Raw genomic sequence first — 19554 nt, 5'->3', positions numbered from 1 at the left:
TGCACCCTTCCTTTCTACCTTCCTTCCATGAAGTAATCACAGATTTGAATTGGTTGAATTGCTGAAAGTAAGAAGTTGGTAACCTTGCTTTCACCTATTGAATCAGTTATAGATCAGTGCTTACCTCAAGGAAACCAGGAAGGAAGGATTTATAAAGTATTTAAGCAGGGCTATGCATTAGCCAAGAAAAGAGGGAACCAATCTGAATCCATTGTTCTAGTTCTCATTAATGATTTCCCTAACGGTCTGATTCATGTTGACCAGCCTATGACTAGGGACTGGAGTTTGACACGGTCCTGGTCAGGTCACAGGGCCAGTAAAAACTACTGACACTGAAACAATGACTTATGCATATGAGAGCGAAATGATTGTGCTTGTTCTTTTCTGACCTGAGTGGAAAATTGATTTCCCTAAAGGTCTAATTCACCAGAACTAATCAGCTTTTGTTCTCGTTTTGACAGCTTGCCAGACAGTATGACCTCCTTATTATCGAGGATGACCCCTATTACTTCCTACAGTTTGAAAAGGTAAAAATGGTGTAATTGTTTCATGTATTTTGACTTGTGTGTTTTATTGGGACACAGCACTGGCTTCACCCCTACTGTATATCATAAACAGGCTGCTCATGTGTTTCTGTCTGTCTGCCTCTCTGCCTGCCTGCCTGTCTGCCTGTCTGTCTGTCGCCCTGAGCTCCCACGTTTCTCTCCATGGACGTTGACGGGCGGATCATCAGAACAGACTCCTTCTCAAAGATCCTGTCGTTTTTATTTTTATTTTATTTATTTCACCTTTATTTAACCAGGTAGGCTAGTTGAGAACAAGTTCTCATTTGCAACTGCGACCTGGCCAAGATAAAGCATAGCAGTGTGAACAGACAACACAGAGTTACATTTACATTTACATTTAAGTCATTTAGCAGACGCTCTTATCCAGAGCTACACATGGAGTAAACAATTAACAAGTCAATAACACAGTAGAAAAAAAGGGGAGTCTATATACAATGTGTGCAAAAGGCATGAAGAGGTAGGCGAATAATTACAATATTGCAGATTAACACTGGAGTGATAAATGATCAGATGATCATGTACAGGTAGAGATATTGGTGTGCAAAAGAGCAGAAAAGTAAATAAATAAAAACTGTGGGGATGAGGTAGGTGAAAATGGGTGGGCTATTTACCAATAGATTATGTACAGCTGCAGCAATCGGTTAGCTGCTCAGATAGCTGATGTTTGAAGTTGGTGAGGGAGATAAAAGTCTCCAACAAGGGATGATCAGTGAGATACACCTGCTGGAGCGCGTGCTACGGATGGGTGTTGCCATCGTGACCAGTGAACTGAGATAAGGCGGAGCTTTACCTAGCGTGGCCTTGTAGATGACCTGGAGCCAGTGGGTCTTGCGACGAATATGTAGCGAGGGCCAGCCGACTAGAGCATACAAGTCGCAGTGGTGGGTAGTATAAGGTGCTTTAGTGACAAAACGGATGGCACTGTGATAAACTGCATCCAGTTTGCTGAGAAGAGTGTTGGAAGCAATTTTGTAGATGACATGGCCGAAGTCGAGGATCGGTAGGATAGTCAGTTTTACTAGGGTAAGCTTGGCAGCGTGAGTGAAGGAGGCTTTGTTACGGAATAGAAAGCTTGTTCTTTTCTGAGGTGAGGCACACTGTCAGATCTCCAAAGCAACCATGTGGGGTTAGTAGTCAGGGAGGAAGTAGGAAGTAAACTGTTTTCATTGAAACTTTATTAATGCAGGTTAATCTCATTGAGATAATAATCTATTTGGCAAGAGAGGCCTGTTCAGTAGTCTGGGGTGGCCAAGCAGTCTATGCTGCTGCCTCTGGAGCAGAGGTCAGTTGTACCACTGCCAGAATGGATTCCAATCAGCACTCTCTCTCCTACCTTTCACCTCTATCTCCCTCTATCCAATAAACATACAAAGACTTTAAAATATCATTAAAAAAAGATAACTGTTTAGTTTTAGTTATTACACGATTACTAGTTATATCAGTGTAACTATTTTGTATTAGTCTCTCTCCCTCTGAGGTCAGAGTGTTCAATGAGACACGTTGGCTATGTGGTTGTCCATTTACACGTCTGAACTTGTTTACAGAGGGATTAAGTCAGAATGTGTGTAAACAGCTTGTTTAGTGGCACCTTGATATTCCAGTTTATGTTTGACAATTTAATTACACACACACAGACACACAAAGGATGCAAAAGCAGAGAGTGTTCCCTTCAGTATTAGTCAATATGGACAACAGGGTGTGTGTGTGTGTGTGTGTGTGTGTGTGTGTGTGTGTGTGTGTGTGTGTGTGTGTGTGTGTGTGTGTGTGTGTGTGTGTGTGTGTGTGTGTGTGCGTGTGTGCGTGCGTGCGTGCGTGCGTGCGTGCGTGTGTGTAGGCTGAGAATAGGCTCTGTGGGCCCAAGCTGCTGGTGGACAGAGTGGTACTACACATCCAGGCTTCTACGATGCACACCAGCACCTTCACACAGGTGAATGAACCTCTACTTCCAACCCCACCATCCCCTTTAAAATAAATGTAGAAATAAACAAGTAACTACTATTATGTACATGTAGCATGCATGTCTTAGTAAACTTTCATACCACCCCCCTTTAAAATGCATGGTAGGTAGTAATTAAAACTTCAGCCATCTTTCATTTAATGTGATTGTATTTTCTACGTTGTGTCTAGTCTCTAGTCACTTTTTAAATACCATAAGAGGCTTCTTTCCTGTGACTGTAATAAGAGCAAAACTGGAAAGCTCCTGGGTGATATTCATCAGTGTACACCGTCGGAACATGTTTCGCAACAGAAAACGAGAACAAGCGTTTCTTATTGGACAAGTTTAGGTAGTCCCTCCCCATTTTGGTCCATTTGCTTCCCTTTGGTTCATAGTGAATAGCACCATGATTAAAAAACATTTTTAAAGTGCTTTTCCCACAAGAGACCGTTTGGCTGGGTTTTAATGAGACAAATGCAATCATCGAGAGAGAGATTTACAAGTGTTCTATTTAATTGTGTGAATGTACTGTAACATTCTCAGTATAGATTAGTGACATAATTGTCTGTAATTACCTCCCAAATGGCACCCTACTCCCTATATAGTGTACTACTTTTGACTAGGGTGATCAAAAGTAGTGCACTGTGTAGGGAATAGGGTGCCAATAGGCGGACACTCCCACGTTTCCCTGTAGATGAGAGTAGACAGAAAGTGTTGGTAGTTTAATCAGTGTCATCACCGAGGTTAACACAATGTTAATTCACCTTTCATGAACTGGCTGGAAGAGCGAGTCCCACTCAGTCACTGCGTGCTCTTTGTAGAACAACGTCATGTCATCGTGACACCTGTGGGTTATTCACTCACACGCAGGAGGAAGTTAGGGAATAGATAAATGAGGATGTGTGATTAAAGAACAAGCACACTGTCTAGCGCCCTAGAATAGATGGAATTACATCGGTCGGTCTGATCGTCACTTCAGTTTCTCCTCAGTAAATGTACATGATACAGAAGTATGGAATGTTATAGACAATATGGAATATAGAAAGAGTTCATTCCATTTGTTTACAATGTGAGAGAAGAAAATAAATAAAAAATACGGCCATGAGATAGCTATACTGTATATTCCTTTTCCATGGTCAAGTTCTCAAAGGTTGGTAGTACCTTACATTATTGCTCAGTGGGGGCTGGTGAGAAGTCTCGCATGACTACCAAAACATTAAACTGTAGCTGGCCAGCGTGCGCACAAGATTTGGTTATTGGTGTCAAGATTGTGGTGACTTCTACCTTTGACTACTACACCCTGGCCTGGTTCTCAGTCTCCTATCTCGATTTCTCCCTTTCGCTCTATCTCTCTCTACCAATGTCTACCAATGTCACCTGAATAAACAACACACCTACAGATGGGTCTTAATTTGATCACCCTGTTGTTGCAGGAAATTCACACAAGCATTGATATTTAACCCTTTCTCCTATGCTGAGTCTTCTCCTACACATCTGAACAGCCAATACATCTCTGTTGCTAGACAGAACCTTAGTGATATCTGTTCTCCCTCACTTCATCTGACCTGACCTCTAACCCAAAGTGCTCACTCCTCCCCAACTCACGGCTGTCATGGTGACTAGTACCAGGCTGTGTCTCTTCTCCTTCCAGACGATCCCTCTTATAGGATCTCTGATGGCTAACAACATATCCCGACATAATGTAAACGTTATACATTACCCTCTCTCCCTCAGTGACATGAATAAGTATATTTCATATTCTCAGAACACAATGTTTAGCGATGTTGGATCTGTATTGCTAGGCAGGAAACTAAGTGATATGGGCCATAAACTTTTCTTTCTCCCTTAACGTGACCTGACCTGACCTGGACCCCCCTTCATCATTAATCCATGGCTCTCTCCCCTTATCAATGCCTGCCACGGGATCGCTTTTCCTATTCTCAGGACCTTCCCCCTACAGATAACCCTTCACCTCTGGCGTAGCCCCTCGGCTATGGCACCCCTCAGGTCTCTATTACAACTAATGATTAATAACTATTAAAGTTCAGAAATCCAAACCCATCAAAGCCTAACATTATGATAAAGCCATCACATAACACAGTGCTAGGAGCTTGTTAAAAGGTTACAACGAAAAAAGTCTATAGAGGAATTAGCGTTTTGCAGAAGGCATAATCCAAGAAACAATCCCTGCACCCAGACCCAACCATTCTGTTTCTCTTTCCTGTGTGTGTGTGTGTGTGTGTGTGTGTGTGTGTGTGTGTGTGTGTGTGTGTGTGTGTGTGTGTGTGTGTGTGTGTGTGTGTGTGTGTGTGTGTGTGCGTGCGTGCGTGCGTGCGTGCGTGCGTGTGTGTGTGTAGATGTGACAGAGTGGCGCACTCCAGCTGCAGGCATGTTCCTGTGGATCAAACTGAAGGGCAATGCAGACACCCAGCAGCTAATCATTTAGAAAGCTCTGGAGGAGAAGGTTCACACACAAACAAACACGCACCTTACCTCGGGCTCACCACAGCTGACACATACCCTGACTAAACTAATACAGCCTGTTTGACTGAATGAGATTATGCTTGGGGTTCTAAAATAGTCCACTTATACTGAAGTCATGCATCTTTGAGAGGTTCCTGTCATTAAAGTGATATATATTTTGGATATTAAGGACAGGTTGGCTACAGGTAACCTTACTGTGTGTCTTGTGTTATTTGGTTGTCTAGGTTTCTAGTTCTACTCATGCATCATGATCAGCAGCAGGAGGTTTGCAGGGCGGGGCTAGTGTTGTCAGGAATAGGATGTGGGATAGGATGGAAAACAGCCAGTATTCACCAAGGCAAACGGATTTTAAAACCCACCGTTTCCCCTCCCACACGAGAACACTCCAAATCCACTCTGATTGGTCTGTTTCTATGTGAAAATAGCAGGGAACACTTTCAGATTTTATTTTATAATCTAACATGGGGGATTTTCCCTCACAGCACGAAACAATTTAAGCTTTTTGCAGAAGATTATTAGGCTTGTTATGTGCAGAGTGGGACTGGGAGAGGAAGAAACAAAGAGCAACTCTAATATCAGCACATAGAATCTATAAGCAGCAGTTGTAAGACACATAATTCTGAGTTTCAAGATAAGAGTGTGTGTGTGTGTGTGTGTGTGTGTGTGTGTGTGTGTGTGTGTGTGTGTGTGTGTGTGTGTGTGTGTGTGTGTGTGTGTGTGTGTGTGTGTGTGCGTGTGCGTGTGCGTGTGTGAGAGAGCAAATGGAGTCACCGGGCTATGATATAAGTTCATCACCACACCACCACCACAGTTTTGGCCCTGTCATGAGATTTGGTATGTAGGTCCTGGTGTGTTGAATATTGTCTGTTGTCCTAGGTGCTGCTCGTCCCTAGAGGTGTATTCATGATCAACAGCTCAGACCCTTGTCCTCATGTCAGAGCGGCCTTCTCCCTCTCCACACCGCAACAGATCGATGAGGTGAAGAAACACACACACAGACACACTTGAAGTCAATAAATGAGTAATAAATATATCTTCTCTCACTTTTTACACTGGCTTTCAAGATGCTCTGCACTCATCAATGAAGCTTTGTAAGGAGTACTTCAGATAACAAAAATATTAACTTATTTTCATTGACAGAGATATATATATTTCAAATACTGTACACTAATTCACACTTGAATCACAGAGACACTAACTTACCTCGGACAAGATACGCATTTTGCCTTGGAGATAACTGTAAATGTAATCACCATGTGGCAGTCATCGGCCTAGTTTAGTAGCTAGCACTGTGTAACTCTGTTGACATCTTTACAACTAAATCAGCATTATTTGAGCCAAGCATTTCTGAACAAAAAAAATATTAATTGTTTTTAAATGTTTTTCTAACTTGAGAGGCACCTAGGCAGCTGGCCATGTGTTTGTGTTTCATCTGAAGCAACCCCTATGTCTCACTCCTGCTTAGAATTGAATTTGCAGTTCATTGAAACTCTGCTGTTGTGTAAATTTATTGGGAAATAACACTCTTTCCACAATATCAACACTTGCTAATGCGAGATAGATAGGGGTATGGATTAATGAATTGAGTCTTTTGATAACATGTGTCCATTTCAGAGATTGATTCATGCTTTTAAAGCACCAACAAGGTCGCTCAATAATCCACTCCGGAAGGCAGATGTGACCTACTTGGGTTGAGCCAAACAGTTTGTTATTTTTACCTGAACTTTATAGACTCTCTTTTGACTACAGCAGTTTGTGTGTGAGTGTGTGGAGAGAGAATGTGTGAAGAGAGTGTGCCTGCAATGTATACAGTAAGCTACTGATAGCATTGATTTCATTTGTTTGTATCCTAGTTATTTTGCCTATTCAAATGAGTCGTGTTCTGAATACAACTCATCTCATTGGTCATTTATATATACAAAGGGAAGGCCGAGGATTAAATAGAACCACATTTGGCCTCTTCATCAGTCTTCAGTACTGTAGTTACATCCATCAAATTGAACAATGCAGTGGTTGATGATGGCAAACTGCCTGGACCTCAGATAGAGTGAGACACTGGCCTCTGTTTACTGTCTGGAGAGCTGTATGTTAATGTATTAGACTTCATAGAAAGACAAAGGGCAGACACGAAGCAGTAAGCCCTAAATGTAGCCGACAGTTTAGTTCATAAATGCACTTCATTCATTCATGAAAAAACGACATGTTTTAGTTGCTGTGTTTTAGTTCTTGGAAGAAGCTTGGGCTCCAGAGTGGCGCAACAGTCTAAGGCACTGCATCTCAGTGCTAGAGGTGTCACTACAGACCCTGGTTTGATTCCAGGCTGTAGGCGGTGCACAATTGGCACAGTGTCCGGGTTTGATCAGGGAATTTGTTATTAGCAAGCTTGCCTAGTTAAATAAAAAGAACAATAAGTGATGATGTTCTTTTCAATTATTGCAAAAAAATAAAATAAAATGAATAAATATCATACTTTTCTAGCTACATTTAATTCCACTAATGACACATTCATGATTGCCATGTGCACCCCTTCAGGTCGGATCAAATAAAGTTGGTGCGTTGCCAATGACCGTCCTAGTTTTCTTGCTGCTTGCTTGTAATTTGACTAGGGTATGGAAGCTGAACGCTGCAGCGAACGAATGTTGTGTCAGCCGCCAGCTGAGCAAAAGACAAGAGATTTGAGGATGTCGAATAAATAGCGGAACGCAGCGGTGTCCGAAAGACAGACGGAGTTCTCCTTCTTGACCGCATAACGATAAAACATCTTTAGTAACTCGCTCCGCAAATATAACAGTGGACGACTATTGTGTAAGTATGCAATCAGATGTTGGAAAACGTTATTAATCGAGATAGCGTTATCGCTAGCTATGATGATGGTTAGCTACTAACGTTAGCATTCATCATTCCCTGTACCCAGTAACGTTACTAGCTACAGTAACGGTTGATTATTTTTCTGTTAGTTAGCTAACGTTACTACATTAAACATTACATTTAACTAGCGAACTATACTATGTGAGCTACTTGGCCGTTTAGCTATATCAAAGAAGCTAGCTAGTTAGCCAACCCGTTGTGTCCTTTCCAGGCTGGCTAGCGACGTTAACGTTAGATTGCTAGCAAGCCTCCACTATTTTGCATCCAGACCAATATTAGCTTACTATTGCAAACAGCCCAGAATAGCTAGCTAGGTTAGCTACTTTTTTTGCATTGAAATTGTCGGTCAAATAAATATATTTATACTACTAACTAACTAACAACATTTATTGTTATCAAGCAACTGATTTTAGACAATACGTTAGGCCTAACGTTAGCTAATAAAAATAGACCGAAAATAAATATTATGTAGGCGTCAATATTGTAATTCTATCATGTCTGTAACATTGCAGCTCTATGTTGTAACAATGCATTAACAGATACTGTTGCTGTAACAACAATATTACATGCATTGTTGGCTTTACAGTAAAACAACTGTTATTGTATTTGGTAGTGTTTCTTTGTTGTTGCCCGAGTCAAAGACTATTGGGTCTGGGAGTCATTTATCAACCAAAGGTCCCTGGCCTTATCTTTTGGTTCAGCAGAGAAATCATTACCATCTAAACAAACCAACTGTTCAGAATGTTCATGAGTGCTTTTCTTTCTTTGATTGTTTTCCTCTTCCAGTGGAATGCTTCAAGATTTGGAGCAGAATACCAAATTGCCTTTCATTACCGCAATCAGGAGATAGCCAGTATGTGTTGAACATGAAGACGCGAGTGGCATGACAAACTATCCTCAGGGGAAAGCGACGGTCAGGAAGAAGGGGAAAAAATGAGTCGGTCAAGTGGCTACGGTTTTAGCCTCTTGCTACTGTCCACTATCAGCCTCTACACCGCCGGGGTTCTATCGGCGGTTTCAGATAGAAACAGCACAGAAAACGGCACGGTGACAGATGGTGGATTTGTCCCCCTGGTGTTCTCGAAAGTAAGCCAGATCATCGCCCGCGAAGGTAACTGCGCGCTGATTGATTGCAACGTCACTGGAGAGCCTGTACCGAATATACAGTGGTTCAACTCACATGGAGACCTGCTGGACACGGAGACAAGTAAGTCAAGCTAATTGAATGTACAGTTATCAATAATATCCTTGATGTGGCTTTAGCCACAGAATCAGCAGCTCTCAACACCAATTTGAACTGCCAGTGTCCGGCTTAAGGCATTACCATTCAAGTTCTATTTCAATAATAAGGCATTATGAAATAAATCGTGTGACTATGCAGACCGTCTGACGCAGTGGACGACAGGCATTAACACAAACTGTCATGAAAAAAGGTAGAATTATGATTTATAGTTAAAATAGCCTCAATCTCTGTAAACTATTGACTAAATCCCTCTGTATTTAAGTTTTTGTATGGCCAAAGGGCAGCATTTGTAGACTACAGTCAAAAATATTTGTGTGCTGTGTTCAATGGAGGGAGGAAGAACAGAGAGGGGTGGGGGGGGGGATTTCATAGGAAGGTCACATTGAGTAGTTGCATTATGACAGACTATGATGATGATATATATATATATATATATATATATATATCAAGGGGGATTATTTGCTGCGATTATGCAATGCCAACCCAGCAGATAAGCATAATCATACACCAAAGCCATGATGATAACAAACCAAACAAGCTGGCCTGTCCCCTCTTTTTTTTCAAAACCTCAAGAGTTAAAAAGTTACAGCCATTACATAACTTCAGATACTAGATAAAGTACATAATATTGCTGGCATTGATGGGATACTATTGTCATAGATTACAACTGAAAGAGAAAACAATCTACTGGTGCCTATATGGAGGCAGATTGGTGGTCACAGCCACTACCTAACTGTGTGTAGATACATAATACAGTATTGAGCTGAATGTAGATCATAAAACAGGAAGGTTGTTAGTAAATATGAATGGCATCGGATAGTGTACTAACAGGTAGGATACTAATAGGAGATTGAAAGATAGGGGACTGGTAGGATACTAACAGGTATGATATTAATAGGAGAATAAAATGTAGGAAACTAATAGGATACTAACAGGTAGGAGGATCCTATTAGCATACTAACAGGTAGAATACTAGCGGATATAATTATCAGGTAGGATACTATCAGGCAGGAGACTAACAGGATTCTATCAGGCAGGAGACTAACAGGATTCTAACAGGCAGGAGACTAACAGGATTCTAACAGGCAGGAGACTAACAGGATTCTAACAGGCAGGAGACTAACAGGATTCTAACAGGCAGGAGACTAACAGGATTCTAACAGGCAGGAGACTAACAGGATCCTAACAGGCAGGAGACTAACAGGATTCTAACAGGCAGGAGACTAACAGGATTCTAACAGGCAGGAGACTAACAGGATTCTATCAGGCAGGAGACTAACAGGATTCTAACAGGCAGGAGACTAACAGGATTCTAACAGGCAGGAGACTAACAGGATTCTAACAGGCAGGAGACTAACAGGATTCTAACAGGCAGGAGACTAACAGGATTCTAACAGGCAGGAGACTAACAGGATTCTAACAGGCAGGAGACTAACAGGATTCTAACAGGCAGGAGACTAACAGGATCCTAACAGGCAGGAGACTAACAGGATTCTAACAGGCAGGAGACTAACAGGATTCTAACAGGCAGGAGACTAACAGGATTCTAACAGGCAGGAGACTAACAGGATTCTAACAGGCAGGAGACTAACAGGATTCTAACAGGCAGGAGACTAACAGGATTCTAACAGGCAGGAGACTAACAGGATTCTAACAGGCGGGAGACTAACAGGATTCTAACAGGCAGGAGACTAACAGGATTCTAACAGGCAGGAGACTAACAGGATTCTAACAGGCAGGAGACTAACAGGATTCTAACAGGCGGGATACTAGTAGGATTCTAACAGGCGGGAGACTAACAGGATTCTAACAGGCGGGAGACTAACTGGATCCTAACAGGCGGGAGACTAACAGGATTCTAACAGGCGGGAGACTAACAGGATTCTAACAGGCGGGAGACTAACAGGATTCTAACAGGCGGGAGACTAACAGGATTCTAACAGGCGGGATACTAGTAGGATCCTAACAGGCGTGATACTAGTAGGATCCTAACAGGCGTGAGGGGGTAGTAGGATCCTAACAGGTGGGAGGGGGTAATAGGAGGTAATAGGATACTAACAGGTGGAAGGAGGTAATAGGATACTAACAGGTGGGAGGGGGTAATAGGATCATCCTAACAGGTGGGAGGGGGTAATAGGAGGATACTAACAGGTGGGAAGATCCTAATAGCATACTATAACAGGTAGGATACTAGCAGGTAGAATGCTAACATGTAATAAGATACTAATGGGTAGGAGATAATAGTATACTAACATGTAAGATACTAACAGTATAGTAACAGCCAAGATACTAACAGGTTGGAGGTAATAGGATACTAACAGGTTGGAGGTAATAGGATACTAACAGGTTGGAGGTAATAGGATACTAACAGGTTGGAGGTAATAGGATACTAACAGGTTGGAGGTAATAGGATACTAACAGGTTGGAGGTAATAGGATACTAACAGGTAAGATATTAATTGGAGACTAACAGGTAAAATACTAATTGGAGACTAACATGTAGCATACTAACAGGTAGGATACAAATGGGGAGGATACAAATGGGTAGGATACTAATAGCATACTAACGGGTAGGATACTAATAGATTAGGACTGAATGAAAGAAATGATCCTATCTGCTATATGTGGAGGCAGATTGGAAAGAGAAAAGAGGAGATGGGGAAAAAGGAGTTGAGAAAAGATGTAGAGAGAATACTGTCTATGTAAAAAATATGTAGAGAGAGTACTGTCTGGGTAGAAAAGATGTAGAGAGAATACTGTCTATGTAGAAAATATGTAGAGAGAGTACTGTCTGGGTAGAAAAGATGTAGAGAGAATACTGTCTATGTAGAAAATATGTAGAGAGAGTACTGTCTGGGTAGAAAAGATGTAGAGAGAATACTGTCTATGTAGAAAATATGTAGAGAGAGTACTGTCTGGGTAGAAAAGATGTAGAGAGAATACTGTCTATGTAGAAAAGATGTAGAGAGAATACTGTCTATGTAGAAAATATGTAGAGAGAGTACTGTCTGGGTAGAAAAGATGTAGAGAGAATACTGTCTATGTAGAAAATATGTAGAGAGAGAGCACTGTCTGGGTAGAAAAGATGTAGAGAGAATACTCTATGTAGAAAATATGTAGAGAGAGTACTGTCTGGGTAGAAAAGATGTAGAGAGAATACTGTCTATGTAGAAAATATGTAGAGAGAGTACTGTCTGGGTAGAAAAGATGTAGAGAGAATACTGTCTATGTAGAAAATATGTAGAGAGAGTACTGTCTGGGTAGAAAAGATGTAGAGAGAATACTGTCTATGTAGAAAAGATGTAGAGAGAGTACTGTCTGGGTAGAAAAGATGTAGAGAGAATACTGTCTATGTAGAAAATATGTAGAGCGAGTACTGTCTGGGTAGAAAAGATGTAGAGAGAATACTGTCTATGTAGAAAATATGTAGAGCGAGTACTGTCTGGGTAGAAAAGATGTAGAGAGAATACTGTCTATGTAGAAAATATGTAGAGAGAGTACTGTCTGGGTAGAAAAGATGTAGAGAGAATACTGTCTATGTAGAAAATATGTAGAGAGAGTACTGTCTATGTAGAAAATATGTAGAGAGAATACTGTCTGGATAGAAAATATGTAGAGAGAATACTGTCTGGGTAGAAAAGATGTAGAGAGAGTACTGTCTGGGTAGAAAAGATGTAGAGAGAATACTCTATGTAGAAAATATGTAGAGAGAGTACTGTCTGGGTAGAAAAGATGTAGAGAGAATACTGTCTATGTAGAAAATATGTAGAGAGAGCACTGTCTGGGTAGAAAAGATGTAGAGAGAATACTCTATGTAGAAAATATGTAGAGAGAGCACTGTCTGGGTAGAAAAGATGTAGAGAGAATACTGTCTATGTAGAGAGAATACTGTCTATGTAGAGAGAATACTGTCTATGTAGAGAGAATACTGTCTATGTAGAGAGAATACTGTCTATGTAGAAAATATGTTCCAGATAAATAGTCGGCTACAATAATGAAAAATCTAAGCTTTTAACCGTGTGAGTCACCTGCTATAAAACAGGAATGCTAAATGAGCATTGCGGGTTCCATTTTGAACAGACCTGTTGGAACTTGCTCTGGCACAACAATCATTATTGAACCACTAGGGCCTGTTACCTGTAGCATGCAAACAACATTAATACATTTGTCAATGTTTAGATTGATGTTTTGTTGTGGTCATAGCTGGGGCTATTTTACTAATGGATGACGGTGAGCCAGTCAGTAGAGGACTTCATGCTCCACAAGGCTCTGTCACAGACCTGTTATGACATACACAACAGTTGTTTCTTCCCTGTTGCGCATGACTTTTCTTTTATAGCTGTCGACACTTGTTTTTTTAGAGAGCTTTGGCTTTCCACACGCTCACGTACTTTCCAAGGAAGCCTTAAAACACTTCACACGGGGGCAGGGGTGTATACGCTTAGTCTCTCTAGTCTCATGGAAATAAATTCATGTCCAGGTTCCCCGGTACATTTCCTTTACGCATTCAGGTTTTTTAGAGACACGACAGACAGGCTGGAGGCTTGATGGATTTAAGTGTGTGGGAAGCGAAGGTGTGTGTGTACTAGTCTATTCATGCTCTGTCTTAAGCCTAACACTACTCGCCTCCAGAATTGGTTTCATGTTCTCTCGCATTCTGTGATAGACTCTCTCTTTCTGAGTCACCCACCCACTCAGGATGAGCTGTCAGAATCTGGAGAGAGAGAGACGCGAAGTCATCCATCCATCCACGGTCTCACCACATGCCTACGTACGTTGATGTTCTAACGCAATGGCAGATGATGCCACTTCATGCAGCGACAGGAGAATAGTGGTCAATGTAGACCATGGTGAAATATAGCCAGGATGACATTTATACTGAACAAAAAATATAAACACAACATTAAAGTGCTGGTTCCATGTTTCATGAGCTGAAATTAAAAGAATCCCAGAAATGTTCCATAAGAACAAAAATCGTATTTCTCTCAAGTTTTGTGCACAAATTTGTTTACATCCCTGTTCATGAGCATTTCTCCTTTCCCAAGATAATCCAACCACCTGACAGGTGTGGCATATCAAGAAACTGATAAAACATGATCATTACACAGGTGCACCTTGTGCTGGGGACAATAAAAGGCCACTCTAAATTGTGCAGTTTTGTCACACAACACAATGCCACAGATGTCTCAAGTTTTGAGGGGGCGTGTAATTGCCATGCTGACTGCAGGGATGTCCACCCAAGCTGTTGCCAGATAATTGAATGGTAATTTCTCTACCATAAGCCGCCTCCAACATTGTTTTAGAGAATTTGGCATCACGTCCAACTGGCCTCAGAACTGCAGAACTGTAACCCTGCCAGCCCAGGACCTCCACATCTGGCTTGTCACCTGCAGGATCGTCTGAGACCTGCAACCGGACAGCTGATGAAACTGAGGAATTTTCATTACTCCTGTATTCTGGTTGTCTGGGCCTGGCTCCCCAGTGGGTGGGCCTCTACTCAGTCATGTGAAATCCATAGATTAGGGCCTAATTTATTTATTTGAATTTTCTGATTTCCTTATATGAATTGTAACTCGGTAAAATTGTTGCATGTTGCGTTAATATTTTTGTTCAGGATATTTTGCCTTGATAGGTATAACAAAAGAGCTTCTTAATAAATTGGATATTATACCAAGATTAGTTGTATCAGCAGTAGTAGTAGCCTAGTAGTAGAGGAAGACGAACCAATTTCGACAGTCGACAGATGTTTGTAACACGCTTTAATGTGTGGCTGGCTACTTCCTTGGTTCAACATTTACATGATAGCTTGTTTGTTTGTGTTCCGCTCCAGGCGTTTGTCTCCCTGTTCACCAGCAAGCACCACATGGTATTTTCCCAGACAGAATGCAGCTTCCCTCAGCCCCACTCTCTATTTAAATATTGACCAGTCTACATCCCAAATGGCACCCTATTCTCTATTCACTATTCATCCCCAGGTCAAAGCTTCGGAAACAGGACCTTCTCCAGGTTTGCTCCTAGGCTCTGGAACTCCCTCCCTCTAGCCATCCGGGACTCGGCGTTCATCACTATCTTTGTCCCTCCTATAGCCCCACCTCTTTGAAAAGGCCTACCCTTTCCCTTCTTTGAGCCCAACCCTCTCTTTATTCATGTTTTGTTTCGTCTGTTTAGTTTGTTTTGACTCCTGTTTTCTTTTTAATTTCTATCAATTTTAAAGCGACATTGGGTCCTTGAAAAGCACTACAAAGGCCCATTTATTATTATTAAGTCGCAATACTTTTAACCAGAGCCCTATAGGCCCTGATCAAATGTAGTGCACCAAATAGGGAATAGGGTGCCATTTGGAATGGAGAATTTTAAATAAACAAGGAACAAAACGCATCGTACTGTGACACTGTATTTTGAAAGTTCTATATCTAGAAAACTTGATTGTTGACATGCAACATGTTTTTGGACTGTATCAACAGTGGACAAATGAAACAAAGATGGTTTCTCAGTAACTAATATAAAGGGAAGACTGGTCCGCTTCGGGGGGGGTCGAGGATTCCAATCCAAAGTATGTTTAAAAATAGCTGGTTGCTGGATTGCAGGCTCGAGGACAGTCCTGCAGTTGGCATAATATTATCACTCAATAATATCAATTATGCAACCTAATGAATCGCTATTTGTTGCAATAAATTAATTACAGGAGTCCTTTATAGGCCTAGATTATGGGGGATAATGAATGAATCGAGCTCTGTGCCAAAAACATGCATTTCATTAGTGGCCGAGCCTGATGCAGTGCAAACCCAAAGGCCTTCTCAGAAAGCATGGCCATGGCAGCTAGCTATAAAAAGCTGTTGCACGTGACTGTCTTGGAAAAACTAGTAGATACCTTCCCGTCTAGCATAGCCTGAGCCTGGCTGCTGTCTTTGTAACCAGGAAATGCATATTGCACTGACCTTGAAACACACGAGGTTGGTGGCACCTTAATTGGGGTGAACGGGCTCGTGTTAATGGCATCATACACATGGTTTCCAGGTGCTTGATGCCATTCCATTTGCTCCGATACAGCCATTATTATGAGCCGTCCTCCCCTCTGAAGCCTCCTGTGACTTGATTGATCCATAGAAATAGAATTCATAGAAAGGATAGCCCATTCCTTGAAGGAAAATCGACCCTGTTTCTATGGTATGATAGTTCTTTCTGTAGCAATGTATCATGATCTGTTCGAGTTAAGTCTGTCCTTTACCATTGTTAATGTGAAAAACCTACAGTTGGTTTGGGTGAATTTTGGGTTTAATTGGTGGGGACCGATTTTGAAGCTACAGTCCTCTAAATGACTGTCTCGGTCTGTCTCTTTCTCCTCCGAAAGGTGACAAGTGGTTGCTGACGGACGATGGCATCCTCAACATCACAGAGATCACGTTCGCCGACCGTGGTAAGTACACGTGCATGGCGTCCAATGTGCACGGCAGCGCCAACTGCACAGTGACCATGCGCGTGGTCCTGCACAGCGGGGACCTGGGGGCCTACTACGTTGTCGTGTGCCTCGTCACCTTCACCATCATCATGATCCTCAACATCACGCGCCTCTGCATGATGAGCAGCCACCTGAAGAAGACTGAGAAGGCCATCAACGACTTCTTCCGCACTGAGGGCGCCGAGAAGGTTTGTGTCGCATTTGGCTATACTTTTGAGGACCGTACAAAGACATAGCTAGTAACTTTGTGGGTGGGTGAGTGAGTGTGTAACTGTTTTGAATGTACATAGGTGATGTTTTTAATAAAATAAAATAAGAATCGAAACATTTCCATCCATGATAATTAATGTCCAATAAAGTTAAATTCCAATCTATTCTCTTCTATTTTAAAGCTCCAGAAGGCGTTTGAAATCGCCAAGCGTATCCCCATCATCACGTCAGCCAAGACCCTGGAGCTGGCCAAGGTGACCCAGTTCAAGACCATGGAGTTTGCCCGCTACATCGAGGAGCTGGCCCGCAGCATCCCGCTGCCCCCGCTCATCATGAACTGCCGCACCTTCATGGAGGAGATCCTGGAAGTGGTGGGGGTTGAGGAGATGAGGCACACGTTCCTCCGCCAGGCCCCAGAGGGGCACCACATGGGCGGGGCATTGGGATGCCGGGCAGCCCTGGTGCAGGGGGCCCTGGTCGGGGTGGGGCCCGGCGACGTCTTCACCATCCTCCGGGAGAGAGAGAGGGAGCGTTCTGGATCCCCTGCAGCGGATTCTGACGACGCGTCGTTGCACGAGCAGCCTCAGCACATCGCCATCCAGGTGTCCATCCACCCCCCGCTACCCATGGAGGCCCCGGCTCTGGCCGAGGCCACGCCTTCATCTCCTCCCCTGCACCTAGAGGAGGAGCAAGAGGAGCAGGGTTCCGAGCCGGAGCAGGAGCCAGTGGAGGAGGCGGCATTGGGGGTGGAGCTGGAGGCGGAGCCAGATCCAGAGGTTACTACTAAGCTACAGCCTGGTCAGGTGATTTACGAAAGCTATGTGTAAACAACAGGAGGGGGAAAAAGAATGGGATGAACGATCCTGTCCTATGCATTTCCCTCCCCCACCCTCAAAAACATAGAATATGTCAAGAAAAGGTCATTTTATTTCACTTCTCAACAGAACTAGCTTAAAACTGGAACCTAGATACTACGTATGTAGGTCCATCTGGATTATATTCTAATAACCTAGTCTGGATTCCAATAAATCAACTTGATAAGACATTGAGTATAATCATCATCCTTCATGCTTATGGATCTTCATGTTGAATATATTGTGGCTGGAGAGGATAACTAAGAAGCGATATGCGTAAGTATAAAGCATTGTAAAGGGCCATTTAATTAGTATTAGTAAGCAGACGAAAGAGCTGTTTGTTTTTCGTTTCCAGCATTTCCTCAATCGATTTCAGGAAGGAAAAACCCGATGGACTTGTTGACGGTTATGCTTTTCTCTTTGCAGTATTATTCCGTTTTATGATAAATGAATCAATTAGCTTTTCAAGCTGACATTGTGCAAATCACTGTTACTAAACAGACCACCAAGGCTTCTTTTGTTTCAGCTTGAAAAGACTGCACATTATCCTACCACTGTTACAACCAACCGACCTGAAGTTTCAGTGTCATGTTATAGTAGGTCAAATGCATGCTGGACTCTGAGAATAAAATATGGATTTGAAAGTGTGGTCTACAGTCACATTTAGTCAAAGTCTATACAAGTGATTTATATAGACTGATGTAACTTCTGTAACGGCTGAATTATTGGATCATGAATAATATTTCAGGGGATGATTGAAGACCTAGATGTTTCAGGCCTTCTGGTCTGTGATGCACGTAATTAACAATTGCATAGCCACTATAGCCTTCCAGTGTGGTTCATTGAAACATTTTGAGAAATGACATTTATTATTATTATGATGCCCCTGTGGTGTTTTGACTTCCTAGATGTTAGACGTTTTACAATTTTGCCGCCTTTATACGGTCTGTGTTTCCAATATTCCCCTCTTATTTTCTCCCATTTCCTTTTTGTAATATGTGAATTTTCTTTTCTCGTTTTAATTGGGTCTCAAACCCCAGCCTCCTTCCCCTCTGTACGTGTTTGAAATTAAAGGCTTCATTGACAGTCTGATGCATGTGAAATGAGTGCGACGTATTGGGATTAGTCTTTTAACAGGACTAAAATACTTTATCTGCTTAATAGTCTGGGTGGGGGTTGATGTTGCTCTGCTTTAAACTATGCTCTTTTTTTTTTGTAGTGAAAATAAAATCTGTGTTACCATGGTTTCCTCCAGTTTGGTTTGAATTGTGCAGAAACAAAACATTATGGGCCATCCTAGGCCTCTCCCTCCCTCCCTCCCTCGCTCTTTCTCTGAGGACCAAGGACACCTAATCGCCACCTGATTCATTCCCCCAATCAGCCTCGCCGGCTCCCACTACGCCAAAACAAAAGGCACCCATTTTGTTCTTGTAACCATAGTTTTGGTGGTCATTATAGATGGGTCGCAAGCTAGCAAGAAAACATTTGTTTTAGCTCACTGCTCATCTTGGCAGGAAGGAATGTTCAAGGGAAGCAAACTAACCTAAGCATGCGTAATGTGACGCATACCGAGGGCAGTGTGCACATGCATAGAAATAGCCCAGTGGATGTTAAAAGGACAGGCACAAAGGCTTGGAGAGCAGATATGAATTTGAATGGAAAACCAGTCCTAGGCCAGTGACTGATAAGAGCTTGAACAATCCCTGTAATAGGAGACGTGTGTGTGTGTGTGTGTGTGTGAGAGCGAGAGAGAGCTGACAGTGTAAACTGACTGGCATTAGAAGCTGACGTTAGGCTTTGTCTTTGTACTGCTTCCAACTCACAGGAAAGGAGGCCTTCACAGAGACTGGTTTGTGTTGAAGTCTGGGTGGCATAGTCCCTCTTTCTGTTCTTTAACCAAGTGTTTATTTTCTCTCGAGCAAGTGGAATAGAGAA

The 19554-nt window shown here is 42.3% G+C and overlaps 1 protein-coding gene across 1 annotated transcript; it reads left to right on the top strand.

The window, feature by feature from the left end:
• Nucleotides 1–8646: 8646 nt before the first annotated feature.
• On the top strand, nucleotides 8647–18866 carry LOC135510464 (microfibrillar-associated protein 3-like). The gene is made up of 3 exons (XM_064931416.1): nucleotides 8647–9061; nucleotides 16448–16743; nucleotides 16948–18866. The coding sequence occupies exons 1-3, from the start codon at nucleotides 8788–8790 to the stop codon at nucleotides 17590–17592; spliced, it is 1215 nt and encodes a 404-aa protein (XP_064787488.1). The 5' UTR covers nucleotides 8647–8787; the 3' UTR covers nucleotides 17593–18866.
• The last annotated feature ends 688 nt before the right edge of the window (nucleotides 18867–19554 follow it).

Source organism: Oncorhynchus masou, chromosome 23 (genome assembly GCF_036934945.1).
Source record: "Oncorhynchus masou masou isolate Uvic2021 chromosome 23, UVic_Omas_1.1, whole genome shotgun sequence".
Taxonomy (NCBI): domain Eukaryota; kingdom Metazoa; phylum Chordata; class Actinopteri; order Salmoniformes; family Salmonidae; genus Oncorhynchus; species Oncorhynchus masou.
The sequence above is the reverse complement of the archived record's forward strand: the minus strand, read 5'-3'. Positions and strand labels throughout refer to the sequence as shown.

Excerpts from the sequence above, each read along its gene's own strand:
- LOC135510464 (XM_064931416.1), top strand. The coding sequence starts at position 8,788 with ATGAGTCGGTCAAGTGGCTACGGTTTTAGCCTCTTGCTACTGTCCACT. Across the intron at positions 9,062-16,447 it reads CCTGCTGGACACGGAGACAA|GTGACAAGTGGTTGCTGACG; the intron begins GTAAGTCAAGCT and ends CTCCTCCGAAAG. Across the intron at positions 16,744-16,947 it reads GCACTGAGGGCGCCGAGAAG|CTCCAGAAGGCGTTTGAAAT; the intron begins GTTTGTGTCGCA and ends TCTATTTTAAAG.